At 37.0% G+C, this 21,949-nt stretch overlaps 1 protein-coding gene across 4 annotated transcripts in view; it reads right to left on the reverse strand.

Moving 5' to 3' along the window:
• LOC149804819 (acidic fibroblast growth factor intracellular-binding protein-like) overlaps window positions 1-21,949 on the reverse strand; it is a 43,028-nt gene that overhangs the window by 16,637 nt on the left and 4,442 nt on the right. For 3 of the 4 annotated variants that reach the window (XM_089944944.1, XM_089944940.1, XM_089944929.1), the window contains 4 exons: window positions 18,992-19,163; window positions 13,363-13,561; window positions 5,732-5,858; window positions 3,293-3,393 (listed from right to left, as the gene is read on the reverse strand). In XM_089944944.1, the coding sequence (XP_089801070.1) occupies window positions 3,293-3,393; window positions 5,732-5,858; window positions 13,363-13,561; window positions 18,992-19,076 (512 nt within the window). In that variant the 5' untranslated portion in view covers window positions 19,077-19,163. The remainder of the gene's footprint in view (window positions 1-3,292; window positions 3,394-5,731; window positions 5,859-13,362; window positions 13,562-18,991; window positions 19,164-21,949) is intronic. The other variant, XM_089944952.1, reaches the window with a different exon arrangement.

Raw genomic sequence — 21,949 nt, forward strand, 5'->3', positions numbered from 1 at the left:
TTGTTATATTTTGTTGAATGGTTTTTAAAAAGAATTCATTGAAAGAATTTTGTGGAGACCACATCTGAGGGAAAAATCAGCATTATTTCTATAGATCTGAAATCCCTTATTATCAGAATGACATCTACAAATCACTGGAAGAATCAGAAAGGTCTGAAAACTATTCTCATTACTATATGTATCATGATATTGTGAAAAACACCTTAAAGAACATGTGCAACTGAACAAATAATGTTCTTAACACATTAACCCCTGAAGCTTTTGTCATTTTCGCCTGAATTTCGAGTAGGAACACATTTTAAAAGCTATTTCTGAAATAATCCTAAGAAAGCTACTTCCAGGTGATTTTCCAATAACATAATGCCTAGTTGTGTTAGAAACATCGTTTTTCATTGGCTATTTAGCTCGCACATGAGCAGAAGGGTAAAAGTTGGAGTTCTTTTTTTTTTGCTTAATGGACCCATTATTTTCATATCAAGACCACTCTTTATTCCAAATGCCCATCTTATCCTACTTTTTGCAAAGGTCCATCTGTCTGTTTGCAGTTCATACCAGTCTGCCTTAGATCTGAGACCAAAAAGTCTAAACTCCAGACACAAAAATTGGGTCAAAAAAATGAGTTTTTTCCCTATGTATTTTGTATTGCAATGAGAACTTCCAGATTATTTGGTATCATTGTAGAGCTACATCGGTCTACCTTTCTACAATACCACTCACTTTAGTGTTCTATAATACCACCCACTTTAGTGTATCATACATGACCATGATGCTACAGAGTTCAGCAGTAGGCTACTACCTCCTGCCATGTAAACTCGTCACCTGGGGTTAATGTGTTACGGTAAACAAAGAACAAGCTGCCTTTTGAAGCATTATGAATGTGACTGATATCTCTCTTACAATGGTAAAATTCATAACGGCATTTGAGATAAAACATATAAACAGTTAAACAATAAAAACTTATTTAATTTTATTACAGGAGTTTTCAATTGAGAAAATCAACTCTAATAGGTTTTGACTTTGTGCATATCCAATACAAAAGCTACTACAGCCGGTATTTAGTAAATTCAGTCACATTTTTATGGGGTGAACATTTTAACATTAAAACCGGATAACTAAACTTCCACCCAGTGAAATGACTCTTCCAGTGCACTGACTGGTACTGGGTGGATCACATTTTTTTGGAGAAAGTACCAAAATAAATTGGTCTCTATTTGTTGAAAATGAAGAAAATCACAATAAAAACTGCCAAATGAAACTTTGATAATTTGCTTGTTTTATCACCAAAAACAGCAGTTAGTGCCCAGAAATTTAAATCGGCATAACGAAATTCAAAACCTGTAATAAGAAGTCATATATTTTGTTAAATTGTTTTTAAATAATAATATTCTCAGTATACTGTTGATAACATTATTCGACTATATTTCTGTCCATGAAAATGTGTGTGTGTGATTTGGATTTTTAACGTAGCTTTAACAATATTTCAGTCATATCGCTACAATGTCTGCAGTGTGGCAGTTTATAGTGATGTCTAGCACTGGGGCATCATGCCGCAGACATGTAGCATGATGCCCCACTCCCCACTCAGTCACATTATCCTGACACCAGACCAACCAGTCCTAACACTAACCTCTTAACGCTGAGTGCCAAGCGAGGCAGCTGTTAGTACCATTTTTGTAAGTCTTTGGTATGACTCAGCCGGGGATCGAACCCACGACCTTCCGCATCCAAGACGGACACTCTTACCACTAGGCCACTGGAGCGGTGTCATGAAAATTTCACTAATGCCTAATTGTTGGCAGCACTTTAAAAAATAAATACATTTGGTCAAGTGAAATTTGTTTTAGTCTGTCTTTTAATTTGATTTCAGTGTAATCATCATAAATGTGATATGCCCTGTTGTATTCGAATATGAAGTGTCAATCTATCATCAAAGCTATGGCTGTGTGCATTTTTGATAACGTAATAAAGTGCCAACTGTGCTAAGATCTCCAATTTGCAGAAGTGTTTGTATTTTAACAAAGTAGAACTGCTTTGTATTGTCATGTTAATTATGTATTATGTATCAAATCAAATAATGAGAATGAAATAATATTAAAAACAAGTTAAAAGGCATACAAATCCTACCTATATAGATCTAGCAGTCACAGAAGTGTGTCAGGTCAACTCATTTAATCTAACCAATTTAACATTGTTACAAATATTATTATGTAGGTAAGATAATTAAAGCCACTAACATTAATCAGTGATTTATCGTCCTAAATTGCAAATGTTATCAACAATAGTAAGGGAAGAAAGTGAAAGGAGTACTCAGTGTATCAAGTTTTTTTTTGTACAGACAGGGTTCCAATGTTTGTAGCAAACTTAAAATTCCCAAATTGGCACACGGAGATTTGCTCAAGAAAGAACTCGAAATTTCACCAATACTTACAATGAAATCATGCCATCAATAATTTACTAACAGAAAGATTACACACAAAAAAAATTAAAGATATTTTTTCGACAATGATGGTTGTTGTTTCACTAATTAAATGTTCATAACTTGTACAAAAAGGAAATCCTGTTTTGTTGTGAATCAACAATACCACTTGAATATATCCACATTCACATGCAAAAAGAAGTGACATAATACACCTAGCACACATGTATGCTAAAATCTCTTGGATTAATGTTTTTCAACAATCTATCAAATATTGGTTATCTTCATAATAAAAGTAAATTTGAACAACTTTATTAGAAAAGGCATTTTACTGAAAATTATTTCCAACACAATCATGAAACGAGTATTAACCCATTGACCCCTCCACCATTAATTTTTCTTATTGCAGATGTCCAGCCATGATGGCATCCCCGTCTTATACTCAGGTCTGTGTTTTTAGACCCCCTTGTGCATAAGTTATCAAGGGAGAGGTATGATTTTTAAGTGGGGGGGAATTAAGATGCAAAACTTACAAAACGGGCATTGCAGCAATTAATATTTTGTAAAATAGTTAAGTGCCTCTGTATGAGAATGTAAATTTAAATGACATAAACTCTTTATAGTTTTAAAAATTAAAATTTCTACTCAAACATTTAAAATAATGATTACATTCCTGAAAATATCAAATGTGAATGTCTGCAATCCCCACAAAAGTAAAAATGATTTCCTTGAATCAATCCAAATTAAACCACTATTGCAACAATTTTTATCTATTTTGTTATTTTTTTTAAAATCAAATTTTGAAACCACTGAATTCCAAAATTACTCTCTACATGGAAAACATAGTATGCATGTAAATATCACCCCAAAACTTACTTGGCCAATTCATCAGAGATTAGGTAATGGGACTGTATATTGTGATCAAGTGATCCCAACATCTCTTCCACTGTCTTGAAAACCCGCTTGAGGTTGTCAAACTGTAAGAAATAATTCACTGAGATAATTTCATCTCAATCTTCAACAACTTAAAGGGCAAAAACATATGCGTGTTTACTACTGCACTGGTTTTAAAATTACGGTAGGTAGTTGTTTTTTTTAAACAGTATATATATATATATATATATATATATATATATTATAATAATTAGCATATATAATGTTACCAAGCACTTCAAGTACTGGGCTAAACCAGCTCAGTTTAATGCACAAATCAACTTCAGAAATTATTATGATTATTATTATTATTTTATTTATTTTTTCTAAAAATATTATATATATATATATATATATATATATATATATATATATATATATATATATATATATATATACACACACACATACACACATAGTGGAACCCCGCTATAATGCAATAATTGGGGTCCAAAAAATTGGATCGCATTAATGCGAGGTTTTACAGCATTTTACTTTTTTCAGAGAACAACTCATTGGCACATACATGTGTATTCATGTCTAATGCATATGATGAAAAGGGTATCAACACCGTTTACAGTCGTGGCATGCAGTTCATCCATAATGCATGTAACTCCATTGAAAAACTGCACACATATTTACAATATTCATTAATTTTGTCCCAGATCATTGTGTCTGAATTCAATGTCTAATATATAGCATGAACAGAGTATTAACACCATTTACTTGCCGTCTGATATCATACCGTCAAGGCCTGCAATTAATTCATAAAACATGTATTTCCATTGTAAAATTGCATACATATTTAAACTATTCAATAATTTTGTCATAGATCATTATGTGCCTGAATTCAATGGGAAAAAATAACAGCATAATTAGGTTAAGAAAGAAGAAGCACGTGTATGGTTCATTATGTTCCAGGGCCTATGAACAGGGTCTGTACAAATTTCATCCTGCTAACATTTTCTCATATGCGTTTCCATGTACATTTTGCACTTTAAATTTCCAATAATTAATGCAGGTACATTTGAATGACTACAGCAAGACTACTTAACAATCAACACATGCTTTCAGCGTGCATATAACTTTTACTTCAGATTTTGTGAATATTGAAAGAAATGTGTGAAAACTACTATACTAATCATTGCTCAAAGTGCAGAGAACGATTTGTGTTTGTGATCTTGCTTTCCCATAATGGTAAAATATTTTTTTTAAAAATAGGAAATTAATAACAAGTTCATAATCAAACACCACACACATGTAAAACCCAAGAACTATGTGCAGTAGGCCTGCAATGGTCATGAGTCGCTTTTATAAAAAAAATTTAAGCTGAATGCATGTACAATTTCATACCCTTTAAATTTCCAGCTAAGTAAAGCAGACATTATTTACTGGTCAACTGAATGCGTCTAATAACACTGCCAAGCCCAGCAAACATGCTGGTGGCTTTCATATTTTGATGTTTATTAAATTGTGAGACTCTTTTATCAACCACTGCATTGTCTGCTGCTTGGTTGTGTATGCAGTTAAAGAAGAAACACATGTTGGCTTTTGTTTGAGCAATGATTGTATACAGAATTAACTGAAGACAATCACAAAGACGACTTACTGGCTTTACTCATGGATCAGTAATAAGTAACATTTCCGATAATGTTTATTTTGACATAACCACTTCAAGAACCTTGTGATATTCATTCATGAACTCTTCCCCAAAACGATAAACGTTTTACATACTATTTCTCATACTTAAAAATCAATATTTTTTCCCAATAAGAGAAAAATACACATACATGTATTTAACATTTCAGGAACCAAGCCAAGATCATATTATATTCAAATTCATATGCAATCTCTTCCCCAAAATGATTTTAAAAAATTTATAAAGCATTTAACATACAACCGCCAAGGTTCAAACCCATGACCTCCCACGTCATAGGCGGACGCTCTAACCACTAGGCCAACAGAGCAGTTATGTGGAAGAAGCCTGCTTGATGAATGAATGGACATTCACAGTGTAAAATATTATTCCCTTTTAACTTTAGAGAATGGGGATATCTGTTGTTGTTGTTATGGGTTTAATGCCATTTTTCAGCACATGATAGGCTATGTTGGCCAGTCCATTTGACAGAGGATGGAGCCAAGAAAAACCAGGAATAACCACTGACCCACTGGAAGCTACTGGCAAGCTTTCTCACATACCCAAGCTGGCAAAGCCTGAGACATGAACCCATGCAGACTGAGGTGAGAAGTCAGTGATCTGCAAAGACAAATGACTTAGATCACTTGGACACTTGGAGCCACTATTGGGGATAATGACTGACCAACTGTTTGTATCAGACAAGTGGGGCTTAGCGATTGGTCAGCAGAAGTACTAAAAGTTACCTGTCTCCTACAACTTCTGAGGGGTACTTTTGTTTTCTCACAGACATCATCAAGATATTTTCTGGTATTAGATGACAATTTTCTTCCCAGTATCTCCCGCACTACAATTGGATCAAACTGGTAATACCTGAAATATGAATGTGAAAAAGTGTTTTGTTATGATTTTTTAAACTTTGTTTCATTTGATTAGCAATTACCATTCCAATATATGGCGACAGTTCATTTTCCAATTTTAACAAATATAGCACTCCCTTACTTTAAGGCCCTAATAATTACAATATGGTTCTTTTTATAATTCAGGTATGGCCATGGATTCCATTTGAAATAAGATACAGTAAAATTATATATACAAAGAACTTCATTATAAGACATTCTCACTGTAAGGAAATATACTCAATGGATGCCATGGACAGTGTTATAATGAAGGAGTGCTGCGTAATGTACTTCATTATAAGGCATTCTCACAATAAGGCTCTATATTCTATGGGTCCCATGGACAGCATTATAATGAGTACTATTATCATGCACTCTAGTATAAGGCAGTCTCACTTAAAGGTAGTATACTATATGGGTCCTATGGACAGTGTTATAATGAGGGAGTATTGTGATTATGCACAGTATATACTCGCTTCTAAGACTAGTCAAATTGCAAACTGCAGAGACCCAGATCTGCTGATGCATTCTGTGCCAACAGATCTGGGTCTGTGCAGTTTGCTAGCAGTAATCAGTACAACAAACAAAATAGACCCTAATTTATGAATGCATTATGCTGTAGCAGATCAGGATCTTTGTTGTCTGCAGGCTGACTCAACTTATAAGTGAGTACATATGGTACTTCATTATAAGGCATTCTCACTATAAGGCTCTATATTCTATGACTCCCATGGACAGCATTATAATGAGTACTCTTATCATGTAATTTATTATAAGGTAGAGGGCAGTATACTCTATGGCTCTTATGGACATTATAATAATAGGGTAGTACATTTATCATGTACTTCATTATAATGCATTCAGGTGGTATCTTCTATGGCTCACAACAACAGCATTATCACAAGGAACATCTGTAATTATAACCTACCTTAATGAAATGTCCCCATGATCACATTTGACAAGCTAAATATTTCTGAAATATTTACCCCTTGTAAACTGGATAAACAAGGCAGAGTTTATTCTGGTTGCACACATACTTTAATAGCATCAACTCATCCTTACATATCCACTAACCAAAGTCAATACTTTTATAAGCATCTATTGACCAGAGTTAAATGGCTATGTGAAAAATGTGTTGATGCCAGTTATTCTTTAGATGTACAAAAATTAGTCGACTCCAGTCGGTTAAAATACATGTACAACTGGTGTCAACTCTTCCTCTCTTATCAAGCTTTGAAAGACTGATTATCTATAAAACTGTAATAACAGAAATTTAAAACACACAAGAACCTATTATGTCCTCCCACTGCAGCATGCCTTGACTGGTTGCTGGCTTTATTGGAATGGTTCCTAACAACATACACACATAAAATCAATTTTCAACTAAAACTTGAGGTACTGGTGTCTCAAATGGAAAAATGTATTCCCACTGTGAGAAAAGTCTCAATTTCCCTTCATACTGTATACTTTCAAAGCAATGAGCCTCATCAATCAAGTGATTCTCTCTACCATTTGTCACGAGAATGGTTTGTTCTTGAGGGCTTTTTTAATATGATCGAGACAAGTAGGTTCAACAGAGCTGGCTTTGGATGAAATTACTGGCATCAAATTTGTTCAAGCAGATGAAGAAATTTTCAATTTCCACTGCCAGATTTATCAAGTCATTTATCAATGATTTTTCCCACTACCAGCAGAACAGTCAGAATAAAGCCTTCTATTTCTCTTGCCTTTTGCATAACCTTTTGAATCAGAGGCACTAGAAGGTAGTCATTGGCATCCGATCTATTAAAAGTGTAAACTGCCCAGACTTTTGGAGTAAAAACGGGTGATGAAGGCCAGGAGTTTTGAGTTCCCTCTGACTGCAAAAAGATCCACCAGTGGTTGACCATACTGGGTACAGATATGACTGGAAACCTAAGGGATGAAGTAACTATTCTGTTTGTATTAGTTGAATCCTTCAGGACGGTAACTCTCCTAATATATTTAGTCCGTTGGGAATATGATGAATTTGCATTGGATTTGTCACTGATGACACCACCTTAGAAAATCCCAAACAAGGATGCAGAAGTCTGTGGATGTGGCTCTCCCTTGCCTTCTGAGACATTTCAAACAGTGTAGTTGTTGGACAAAATGAGTATGCCCTTTCCATCTTGCTTCTCCTGCCACCAATGACATGTTTTCAGTATGGCTTTCATCTATAGGTTATTGATGCACAGTCCTGGCTCACTGAAACTATCGAAGGTGCTCTGCACCCCAGCCTGCTGTGCTTGCATCCATACAAACTGTTATCTTTGGGGCTAGTCCTTGAAAGGCACACTCCCAGTAAACCAAATAAGAATCTCCAATTTGCTGAGATAGGACCTCATATGGTTAGAGACTGGCATTGTTTCTTCCGACAGGCAAAGTTTCACTGGAACAACAGTATCATCCATAACTGTCTCATGATTAGGCAACTCAGGACAATGAGGATTGTTGCCACACTGAATAAGCCCTGTAGCCAAATGAATTATCGGGCTGAATAAAGGTTCTTTGCATGAAATGAAGCCACCACATAAATGATTTTCAATGCACATTTTTAAGGATGACATGCACAGTTCATATGCATTTCGAATTTCTTACTAAAGTGGGTGAAATGTTGAACTGGTATGATATCTGAGTTTTCCTTGTTGACAAGGAATCCAAGGCTGAGGAAAAGGGTAACAAGCATTTTCATGTCTTGATTTAAAATACACTTCATCTGGAGTTTTTGAAGTATGTTATCCAGGTAGCTTAATGTCTAAGACATTGAGATAGTCCTGAAGTGAAACACTGCTCTGTCCAGAATTCTGCACATAGTCTCGTGAAAACCAAGGGAATGATGCTGATGCCTAAAGGGTGCTCTGAACTGGTAGTATGTGACCCTGAAGTTAAAGGAATAAGTTCTCCTGGAAGACTTGTGAATTGGGACATTAAAATCAGCATCTTACAAATCTACACTGACTGCAAAGTCTCCCTCCTTAACTCATTCGGCCCCAGCACTGTTTTCAGTATCTCTGCTGATATGCCTCAGAAGCACAAAGCTGTGTCTAGCTGCTTGTGCCCCATAGTTTTTACCTGTTTGAAAACATCGTGCACATGCATTCACTCTTACCTTAATTTCTCATCTTATATCCAAACAAAATCCATGAAATTTTCACCATTTCTTCCAAATGAATTTGTCGACACATTGATGTAATTTTTCCCCTATTTGTCGAAGTCTTTCACAACTTATTTATCCAGTATTTACAAACTTATGTGCAATGTTTATCCGCAAGAACTCCGTCATCATCACTGTCAGCATCATCATCTTCGGACGATTCAATCTCAGAAATTTTTATGTCCAAATCTAAATCTCACAAAATATTCAACTGTGGAACATATCTTTCCTCATCTTGCTCAATATTTTCGAGATCAAACCAGAGAAACTCCACATTTTTGCTCTCATCAAAAATCAATCTTCCGTCCGCCATCATATACGATTTTTGATGAACAGAACACATGTAGTTAAACCGCTCTCAAACTTTAGCCTTTTGCTTCTGAACAATTCAAATTTCCACAAATGAAAGTAAAATCATTTCTGATTGGTTTAATAGTTGTTTAGTTCTTGGAATAAACCATTTCTAACCAATCAGAGACGTTGTATCTAATACACATTCATCACGCCTGGAGACAGGATCGGCCATTGAATGCAGTAAACAATTCACGACTACAGGCGGGATCGGCCAATGAATGCAGAAACCGATCATGCCTACAGACGGGATTGGGGCCAAATGAGTTAATGACATTTAAAACTTGCCTTGGTGCTTCCATTTTTTAACTATGGTGCTTGTATGAAATAACTGAAAGCATTTAGGTTTATGACTGGTCAAGAGTGCTGTTTGGCCTTTGGGACCAAGAACAGTGTTGAGAGAAAGCCCGGTGATTTTGTGCTGTGAACAATCTCTACCACTGTTTCATTTTTATTTCTTACTGCAAGATGTCTGCCTTGGATAAGTCCTCTGGGACATCAATAGCTGACGAGACCCTGCACAATGGCGGAGGGATACTGAATGTTATATGGATGCCCTCTGAAATAACTTACTGGGTCCAGGTTCTTTCCCACTGGACAGCAAAGAAGAGGAGTTTGAGAACCAGTGTAATCTGAACAATGAGAATGAGAGTAATTTGTTGTCTTTTTAGAAAAATGTGACGATGCTGACTCCTCTTGTACAATCTTAGATGGAGCTTGTTGAAGATTGTTGAAACAGACAGCTAGCTATTCTAGAAGTTTATCCCGATTGAGATACAGTAACTTCAGGTGATCACTACGTTTTCCCTTAGAATGGCATAGGCATATGACTGAGATGATTCCTTATCACATGGTTTCCCGGACATTAAACTGGGTCTCTATAGTGGGTTGAGTACTTTATGGCACTGTAATGGGCACGCCAAACCATAAGAGTGCCAATGTTCTGATCTTGGGGCAGCATATTAGACAAAAAGATTCAATCCTTTGACATCAAAGGTAAGACTGACTTCGGTGCTGACCTCTTGTGATCTCATTCAAATGGCAGAGTCAAACGGTGGTGGAACCATGCCATGTTATCCTAAATAATGTTATCCAGTTCCTTATGTTGGGACAGTTGTTGTTGTTGTTGTGGGGTTTAACGCCATTTTTCAGCGCAGGATAGGCTATACATGGTGGCCAGTATTAATGGTGGAGGAAGAACCCGGGAAAACCCCAGAAAGTACTACCAACCCACGAGAAGCTACTGGCAAGCTTTCTCACATACCCACATTGGCTGAATCCGAGACTCGAACCGCCACAAACTTTCAAAGCCTTGAAAATGCTACCTTATTTTTCCCAAACTATCAAAGACCTTCATAGAACGTACGAACCCTGTCCATGAATTTGAAAAACATGATCTTAAATAAAAAAAAAGAACAAAAAAAACAATTGGAAATATAGATGGAGCAAACTTTCACAAGATACAACTCTTCCAACTTACTCTATAGTTCAATGCTAGAAGCTCTTGATATGGCTTTGCATAAGGCCTATAATGACAGAGTGGGCTACTTGGAACGAGTGCAAACAGTAAATGTGTGTGTGATTTGGACTTATTAACGTAGCTTTAACAATTTTTTAGTCATATCGATATGATGTCTGCAGTGTGGCAGTTTATAGTGATGCCTAGCACTGGGACATCATGCCACAGACATGTAGCACAATGTCCCACCCAGTCACCTTATCCTGATGCTAGGCCAACCAATCCTAACACTAACCTCTTAATGCTGAGCACCAAGCGAGACAGCTGTTAGTATCATTTTTGTAAGTCTTTGGTATGACTCGGCCAGGGATCTAACCCACGACCTCAAGCATCCGAGGCGGATGCTCTAACCACTAGGCCACCAGAGCAGTTGTAAACAGTAAATGAAGTACGATTATGATTTGGTGACACTACGTATATCAAGGAAAGATAACTCTGCCACCTATATGGGCATGCAACTTTAGCTCCCATAACTACAACTTGAAGACTGGAAGGGTGTGATAATGGTAGCACTCCAAAAGTATTATGAGCAGGTAACATATCTGAAGAAGAAATGCAGCTGTGATTCAGGAAAGGATGAGCCATCTGCAAAATAAACAAAGCCCAGCAAAGCCAACTTTCAGAGCTCATGGCTGACAGAGTCTGTCTTTGTGAAGTGAATCAGTAAGAGGGGCCATTTTATTCTTTGTAAATACTGCAAACACCATATTAACATTAGTTGTTCTGCGACATGCTTTGATATAATAATACCACCCACCATGAGTACAATGCACAAATTCAGAACTCAACCCCAAAAGTAATTAACATGTCTGAACAATCACTGACATACCATGTCATCAGAGATGACGTACTTTTCTGCAATTTCAATGCAGAGCATAATCAGACATTTTCAGTGGAAAATTATTTTCAAACCTATGTAAGGAAAGGATCCTGGATAGCAAATATTACCAAGAAATCCAATTGTAAAATGACAAAAGCAGTGAATAATGCAATTGCAAAAATGCTGGACAAAAACAAGCAGCCAAGTAATATGCCAAAATAACAAATTCTCAGGCCTGACCGACGAATCTAATGACAAAGAAGGTGACAAGACCATTGTTATTTTAATCGCAATGTATGATCATGATGTAAAGAAAGTTTATTATCTACCTTCAGGAAAACCAAAATCTAACTACGGTGGCCATTGCTAATTTTGTATGCTGAGAAAAATTAAACAAGTACAGTCTAGTTTCTGATGAGTACAAATATGATGACACTTGCATTGCCTTCAAACCCAATATTGCCCTTCAAACCCCCTTCAAACTGACAGCAGCAGAGTCTGTCTCTAGTTAAGAAAACATTCTACTGTCCAATGGATTTTAAGGACAGAAACGTGCTGATTTTTTTAAAAATTTCTGTGTGGTTTGAATTTTTTTGCGAGACAGTGCACATGTTTATGTATGTTTTTTATATCTGACATTTCTAGTCTACTATTCTTTTTGCATTAATTGCTTCAAAGAAGACAATTACGTCATTTTCTTTTACTCAGATTTGAATTTCCAGTTATTTTCTTTAGTCTGACGTGAAAAGACAGCTCATTCTCAATTGGACTGAACCACATTTTAAGGGTCATAAATATGTACTGATGTACTGTCACTCAACCCCTTCAGACTTCAAATGCCACTTCTAAGTCTTGAGAAAAAAACCAACATCTGGGATAATGGCAGGTATGATTATATCTGATTGTGGGATATGAAAATCTCTTTCCTTAACACGGACTATAGTTACCATATAAAGTCACTTATAAATCCAGTCCAACTGTAAGCAACATAAACCCTCATCTGCCACTGCATAATCAGCCACCAGATTAGGGTCAAGGTTGTTTGTTCTACTGATCACTCCTAACAAACTAGATTAACTCAAATATGTTGTTGTTGTTGTAGGGTTTAACGCCATTTTTCAGCACACGATAGGCTATACATGGTGGCCAGTATTAATGGTAGAGGAAGAACCCGGGAAAACCCCGGAAAGAATCACCGACCCACGAGAAGCTACTGGCAAGCTTTCTCACATACCCACATTGGCTGAATCCGAGACTCGAACCCACACAGACAGAGGTGAGATGGCAGTGATCCATAACGGAGAGCGCTTTAGACCACTCGGGGCCCCAATTGAACTCACTTATACATCCAGTCCCGCTACATAAACCCTCATCTGCCACTGCATAATGAGCCACCAGATCAGGGTCAACAGTGTTTGTTCTACTGATTACTCCTAACTCAAATATGATGGTGCATTATGTGATGGCAGGTCAGGGTCTATGTTGGCTGCAGTTGGATCCGACTTATAAGCAAATAAAATGGTACCTTTGATGAGATTAAACAAGCTGTAGACATCTGTTTAAATACTATAGCCAAAAGTATATACAACAATTATTATGAGTCAATGAATTACTTGTCAATGAGCATTTTCTGGGTGTCTGCATCAATCTGATAAATCTGCTGGTTGGCAAACTTGGAAGGCCACTTCAGGAGTTTCTCCAGACCCATGAACAGACGATAGTTATCCTGTGTGTCACTCAAAAGATCATCTGGTCCAGCCCCCATTGACTGCAGAACTCCCTGCTTCTGCAACACAGCTGCAGCCTCCACTGCTGCAATAGGTGTATCATTGTAAACATGTAGTTGCTTGTGTTGGTGATGGTGACGGGTTTCAGCAAATTTAATTTCAATGATACAATACTCACCTGCTGCTACTGCATTGCTTATCTTTCTGAAAATTGAAATTTCCATTGTCCACATCATAAAGTTGCATCTTCCCATTAGATGGAAAGCTCCAGAAAGTCTGTAACTAGAAAAAACACAAACCCAGTCTGTCCCCATCAATACAGTACATGTGCAGTAGCCATCTTATATTTAGTGATCCAGACTATTTGTGGGACAGCAGAGCAGTGTGGGAGGAGGGAATCTGATAAAATCAACAGGTAAGTATTACAACATTAAAATCAACAGGTTTCATCACCCTCAAAACTTCATTTTATTATCACTAATAAGTTACCCATTGCTATTTTGTTGCTGATGGCCTCAAAAACTGGTATAAAAATTGACATACTAATCTTTATTGTAGGAGTGTCCACTATTTTAAGTTGACATCAGCTTCAGGTTTTTGAGCTGCAACTATAGAACACAAGACACATATGCCTCCACTCACATGCACCAAAGACCAAAGGTAGAAGGAGTGCAAAATAATAAGTGACCACCAAAACACAACTCTTATAACATCCTCCAATTATGAAGAACGAGTAAGATGTATTAATAACTCAAAACTTCACAGGCATTAATATTTATGAATGAAAGGGATTGAGAATATCTTTGATAGTAAGGGCAATCCACCTGAAAATGGTGATGCCAATATATCAGCTTAAAAAAACACTCATAGATGCCACTGAACTATAAACAACCTTTCCCTACTGACAAGGTGTGAAGCTCATTTCTTCTCATGAATACTAAGGAAAATTGGAAAACAGTTTCAAAGGTAAGGTTCTCAAAAGCATCACTATCAGTTCATACAGTTTGTTTACAAAGACCACAACAGGCATTAGAGATTCCACCAAAGCTGTATTGAGTGAGAAACCAGTCTCTGCAGCTCAAAATATGTTTCAATACTGGAAATATTAGGATTTGAACTAATGGCTGGGACTTTTAAGAACTTGAGCATGATGGACTGGGCTGCCCTATATTCCCTTAATAGTATAAATGGAGCATTCTCTCTTAGAAAAGGAAAAGAAGAAACTCTGCAACAGCACTTATTGATGAACAGTCAGGATTAATGTGTTTTCTACTGCAACAATCTCAAAATATTCTCCACTTTGCATCACGGACTTTGGATGTGGACTGTCTCCTGGCTGGATTGATGCAATCAGCAACCTTGCACAAAAACGTTTGTCCCAGAGGATAGATCAAATGAACTGAGCCAAGCATGAAGGTGGAAGGTCTGTGAGCTGTTGTGCAGAAAACAGCCCTGGTCTGTCTCCAGAGGCAATGTCCTGGGCTGGTCCACCACCAGGATAAGATGACCACTGAACAACAAACACTGAGGCCACTGAAGGACTATCAAAATGAACAGAGCAGTGGTGATCCTGACTTTGTAAATCCCTTGCCAAATCATTCTGAATGTCAGTAAGTTTTAAGATGATTCCGCTTCAGACTGACGGCATCCAGTGAAATGCATTAATATATGCAATCACAGAACAAGGACTATTGAGGTTTGTAAGCTAAATTTAATTCTAGAGCAATATGCAATAAATGTTATATTTCAAATGAAGTGAATGTGACATACAGGAGATATAATGCCTTTATCCTTTCATCAGATTCACCTGGAAAAGCCTTTTTTGTTATTTCTTCTACGCAATGTGCACACACTCCTGAACAAAAAAGGATGTGGTCAAAAAGTGTTCATTACACAAACCTAACTACAGTAGCCCTTCTGGCTCATAGTGAGTGCCTCACCCCAAATCAGACGTATCTCTGAATAGACAGGAGTGGAGTGTGCATGGGGACTCTGGCCACTGACTGGTTCCAATTTGCATATCAATTCACATGGTTTTGAAATTCTTATCCTAGGGGAATCTGAGCTGACATAGGATCTCTGTGTGACTACAAAAGTTTGCCAGAAGGAGAAACTGGAGGATGTGCTAGTGCAGTCTTCCTTAGCAAACAAGGTCTGCCTTGGAGTTCACTGTCCCAAGCAAGGATAGATATAAGTGAACTAACAACAAAGTCAATTTTTTGAAGCACATCCTAAAGAATTTTCATTATACTGTAAAAAGGAAAATGAACTAAACCAATGCTGAAGGTCGAGTATCAAGTTGCCAGGCCTTATATTCGTGACTAATACTGTAGACTGCATCTTGAATGGTTCCTCCTGATGAAACTTACTTAGGCAGAAAGATCAATAACCAGCCAAAACTTCGTTCCTCATCAGTAAACCAGGAAAAGATGATAGTAGAAGATCTGAGATAGATCATTAAGTACCTTATCTACTGCACTATTTTATTGTAGGATGTGCACCTCTTTCTTTAACTGTCTGGTGGAAATGGATAAGGGTCAAAGCAGCCTGAGAAGGATGATCCTGAAACTTAAGTCAGTATCCTTCCTTTATTATAAAGAGGAACCCCCCATCTGCCATAATGTTCAACAAGACATCTGAAAAGAGGGCGTCAAGCACCCACGGGAATCCACAGAAGAGGGATGCACAGGAGGTGAAGGAACAAAACCCTAGGATTGCTCTCCCACATCTTAGGGAAGGAAGAGGGTCAAGTAAACTTTATGGCAGGCTCTAAGTGTCTTGTTAAAATGGGGAGAATTCTCTTGTCCTCTGAGCCCAAGGGTTTAGGACACAAATCTAGGGGGAACGGCCCTAAGTTACTTCCTTATCAAAGACCAGATCTTTTCATCTTCTACCTGACTTGACAGGTAGGAGGAGGTAGGGGACCCAAATGGAGGACGAAAAGCCATCTAAGCCTGGTCTTCAGTAAAATCACTCGAGTCCACAATAACTGACAGGATATCCTCATCCAGCTCTTGACCCTGTGAGGAATGACTTTTCAACTGCATGCCTATTGATTAAGAAGGAAGCACGGGGATAGGGGTATCCACATCCCATAACTTGAAGGGACTGCCCCAAGTAGCAGACTTGATAGGAGGATGTGAATGCTTTGTGACCTTGCTCAAGCATCTGTGGAAAGACCAGCCAACCTCCCTTTTCTTGGACTCATCACAAGCAGGTGATGTAGGTCCACAACTCACAAAAGTCAGCACTGACATGAGGCCAAAGCCTGAGCATCTACAGCAACATAAAATGGAAAGGACAATTCACTTATCTGAAATGGATACTCCCATATCCTGTAGGGATTAGATGGGGATCTGATCCTCTTCTCTAGCCTATTATGTGTATGGACTCTCTATCCTCAGAAGGGCTGATTGGTAGCACAGCAAAGTAAGGGGGGGGGTCTTAACCTGTTCCCTGTCTATGTATTGATGGGGTTCTAATGACCGGTTACTGGTGCTTGAAGAACTGTGCAAAGTATTCTATCCTCGGTAACTGATGACCAGTGCCTGTATAGCTGAAAGGCACTGCTGATAGAAAAGGGTACAAAATACCTAAAATCACAAAAGACAGCATGTCTGACAACTAATTATACAATGGACTGTGGGTGTAATCACTATTATAATACAGAAAAACAAATTTGAGTGTCAGAACACATTATAAACATGGAAAATTTTCTGAGAATTACCGAATTCAACTGAATCAAATAACTTGTCCATTGAAAATTGGACTGCTACTGCACATGGAACTATGACATGAAGGACAGATTGGGTTTATGTTTTTGTGGTTCTAGACTTTCTGGAATTGTCCATCTAATGGGAGGTTGGAATTTTCTGATGCAGATAAAGGCAAATTCCATCCCATCAAGGTAAGAAGTGCAACACTGACAAATAATGTATTACTGATATTAAAATATCAGTCTGTAGAAACATAAAATCAAAATTGATAAGTAAGGCCAATTAACTTGAAAATGATTCAATACTGTAGTCAATTTGTCTTAAGGAGGCACAATTGTCAATTGTCATATGAGAAAATTAGCCCTTGAAGATGACAAGTGGCTGCTTAATAGAGGTTCATTTCTTCAATACTTAGGTTTATGATACTTAGAAAAACTGGCTTTGAAGACAGGTGATTTCATCTTAGAAGTGACCTTTAGATCAGGATTGACAGAATGAGTAATTTCAGTCAGTACAATATTTACAAAATATTCATTATTTAATTATCAATCAAAAAGACAACAGTCAAAACATTGCAAATCAGAAAGATCTTCTACACCATTAGCAACACTTTATCACATGAAGTCAGCCCAAGTTGACTCTGGTATTCCATCCATGAATATGTTAGTATTTATTGATCTTTTTACCATTTCTGACTAATAACGTGCATTCATTAGAGTAACAAGAAAATGCAAGCCTCATTTCATTTCTCTCTGCAATGAACCATGAAAACAATGAAGCAGATGGTGAATACATTGAAAACTTCAAAAACTTAAAGTGCTCAATGTGCTAATTTTGGCTCAAACTTAGTCATTACATTCATTGATTTACAATTTCTAACCTGACTGTCATCAATGGGTCCCTAACACTGTCAACTTACTCCCCAATGGAACCAAGCAGGCAGACTGCTTGATGTCCTTTTATAGTTTAAAGAACAGTCTATTTCTGTAAAAACCAGTTGTATGTGTCCAATATTTGCAATATATAGTTTTAATATTTCAAAAACAAACTGAACAAATAAAAAGAAGGAAGTCTTGTAGACATGTGTTCAAAGAGATGTAACTCCAAAAATTATCAAAGAGGCTGAACTATATCATGTCTGTTGCTTGAAAATTTACTAGACTCGCCCACACAAATATGGCTACCATGTTACTAAATAAACTCCCATTTGATTTGAAGAGCCAACAACTTGCTATTTTTTGTGAACTCCCTGGCAACAATCAGGTTAGAATTTATAAAACAATGAATGAAATGACTTCATGTGTGAATATTTTTTATGTCCTTGAAGGCTTTTGTTCTTAAAATGGGGGTGGGGTGGGGGTGTTACAAATAAATGGGAGGGTGAGCGAATACAACAGATGCATAACAAATCAAACATGTGAAGACATCTACAAAGTAAAACGTTGACACACTAGTCTGATGAAACAATTCATTAGCTCCATGCTAACAAAAAAAACAAGGGTCTCTCAAAGAGATTGACACTCTACTGGCCAGTACGAATACACAAACTACCCAATACATGCATGATTTCAAAGGAATACATAGTATTATACAAACTATACAAACATTATTTTTTAAATTTTAAAGTTTTATATCATACTTTCCATCAGGAACTATATTTAAGGGGCCTCTAATACAAACAGCAGGTCTACGCCATGATGAAAAGTACAGCAATTTGATCAACACTTTTCTTTAGTAATGATCTGTTTATATATGACCATTTCACCTGATAGGCCATTTTACTTGACAGGCCATTTTACCTGATAGGCCATTTAACCACATCTCATAAAGATCTGTATCAATTGTCACAAAGTTCCCGACAAAGACATCCACATAGGTAGACATGGCTATAATTCTGGCACTTCTGACTGGGCTGTCAACAATTCAAAATCTCAATACCATTATAATTTACTGCACATGTCTGCCTTCCATCTGAAGAAAAAAAGAAAGATATCAGAAAATGTTGAAGAATTAGTGGAATCATTGAGAATGTCATCACATTAGACCCGTAACTTATAATCTGAAGGCATAAGAGGAACCTGAAAATAGCAGAATGATCTACAATGAAATTTCAACAAGTGTTCCATAAATGAATGCATAAACCAGATAGTGTGCTTTGACAGACAAGAAATGAAAAGAACGAAACATGATAATAATCTCCATTTGCTTCATAGAAAAGGGTGGGATTATGTTGTCCTGCCCATCCAAATAAGCATTCATGCACATGTAATATTTTGCAACTTCTTTGACTCCATTAAAGATAATGACATCAAACCATGAAATCTGACTACATTAATATTAACATATACAAGTGCTTTAAGGAACTGATGCATCCCTAATACTGCCAGAGTGGGGTGGAGCTCATTTTACAAAACTTTGTTGTTGTTGTTCAGGGATGGTCCTGGCTTTCAAAAAGCTGTCGCCAAAAAAATCGCCAACCTCAATATTTTGTCGCCAATTTTCAAAAAGTGTCGCCAAAAAAAGTAGTGTACATTTTTCCAAGTGTTAATTTAGTCTATTAATGTAACAGGCAATGAAAATTACAAAAGATGGATTAGTTAATACTTTAATTACAACAAGCATTAACAAAATGTTACAAAGTGTTACATGAAGATCCGTCGCGATTTTAGGGCTGCCCACTTGTTGAATGCAGTTTCAAAGTCTAATTTTTCACATCTGTACATGCTGATTCTCATTAAATTCTCGAGAGATGAGATGCAGAACTTATTTCTGATGTCAGTTTTTATGAGGTTCATCTTACTGAATCCACGTTCACAGTCCTCAGTGCTGACAGGTGACACCAGTAGTCTCTCAGCAGCCCCCCCCCCATGGCTAGCTTCACAAAGCTTGTAGCGAATTGCTTCCTAAATCCCAAGAATGATCACTGAATGCTGTATAAATTTTCTCGACAAGAAAAATAGGATCTCCATTCCCACGAATGAAACTTACACGAGTCAACACCTAGCAATATTGGACCGTATATATAAGCGTAAATTCACACCCAATTTAGGGATTCTTTCACTCCTGTATTTTGAGAAATAAATAATTATTATTAATTATGCAAAACTGGTTTGTTTTTTTTGTTTTTTGCTATTTCTTGCTGCGGAGTTTAAGTCTCTGCAGCCGTAACACGGGACTGATGACAAAAGAAAAAGATCAATGAGTAAAATGCTGCACTGGCGACAGATGTAATTGTGATTGAGATTTTTTCCATTTGCTTTGTATTTATACACAGTAGTCGGTACTTCAAAGGTTATCAGTTTTCTATGAAGGTTCAGCAAAACTATTGTATTGGTATATGTATTAAAAAAAAACAGAATGATTAGCCATACAATTAATTATATCTGTTCTATTCGCGTCTTCAGAAGTCGGTCAGTTGTAGGTATAGTGCGGTAGCATGATTGACTGTATCGCAACATACAGTACTCAGCCCAGATGTCAGCATAGGCAGATTATGATGTAACAATGCACTGTAAAGATAGGGTTGTCAATAAGAACAAAGGATCGTTTGTGTAACAGATTGATTCCAATGCATTGCTTAGTCAAGTTTATGGCTTCCTTTCGTTCTGGCTTTAAATTTATTCAGTCCAAATCCATGATTGTATGTACAAATTAAATAACCAAAAAGTATGTCGCCAAAAAAATTGCCAGACGGGATATTTTTGTCGCCAATAAGGAAAAAAAATCGCAATTTGCGACATTGGCGAAGCCCAGGACGATCCCTGGTTGTTGTTGTGGGGTTTAACACCATTATTCAGTTCACAATAGGCTATACATGGCAGCCAGTATTAATGGTGGAGGAAGAAAATGGGAAAACCCCTGAAAGAACCACCGACCCACGAGAAGCTACTGGCAAGCTTTCTCACATACCCACACTGGTTGAATCCAAGACTCGAACCGGCGCAGACAGAGGGGAGATGGCAGTAATCCGTAATGGAGAGTGCTTAAGACCACTTGGCCACTTGGGGCCCCTACAAAACTCTGAAATAACTTCAAAATTATTAGACTAACATATCTGAACATTAGTTCATGCATGATTGCTGATCCAAATATCAACATCTATCTGATGGCCGGAGGGGGGGCTTGACTTGAAATGAACGTCTGAGCCATGCCCCAGAAACATACTAATTGTGGCCCATGGGTCAAAACTTCAATGTTTGTGATCCCAGTCTGTAACTACACATATATTTGTAGTGTGTAAAAGGACTAATTTTGGTATGCAAATGATTTTGGCACTCTTGGGGGTACATATTGCAGGCAGTGGGTGGGACAGAGCTGGGGAAAAGATATGCATTTTACAGGCACTCTTGTTGTACATATGAAAATAAACATCGTTATTAGAAAGAACTAAATGAAAATCATGACTTTTCAGTTCATATAGTGTTACAGTAATGAGCACATACTATGCTTTAATACACTATGCTTTACATACACTATGCTTGAATACAATATGGTTTAATACACTTTGCTTTAATACACTATGCTTTAATACACTTTTCTTTAATACACTATGCTTTAATACACTATGCTTTAATACACTATGCTTTTTATACACTATGCTTTAATACACTATGCTTTTATACACTATGGTTTTATACACTATACTTTAATACACTATGCTTCTATATACTCAGTCACTAGAGATTACTGATGATAAATTGCTCTTATTGAGGTAAACATTTGTTAAAAGTATGTCCAATTTACATGCATTTAAGATG

Source organism: Sinohyriopsis cumingii, chromosome 2, assembly GCF_028554795.1.
Source record: "Sinohyriopsis cumingii isolate HCF-2022 chromosome 2, ASM2855479v2, whole genome shotgun sequence".
Taxonomy (NCBI): Eukaryota; Metazoa; Mollusca; class Bivalvia; order Unionida; family Unionidae; genus Sinohyriopsis; species Sinohyriopsis cumingii.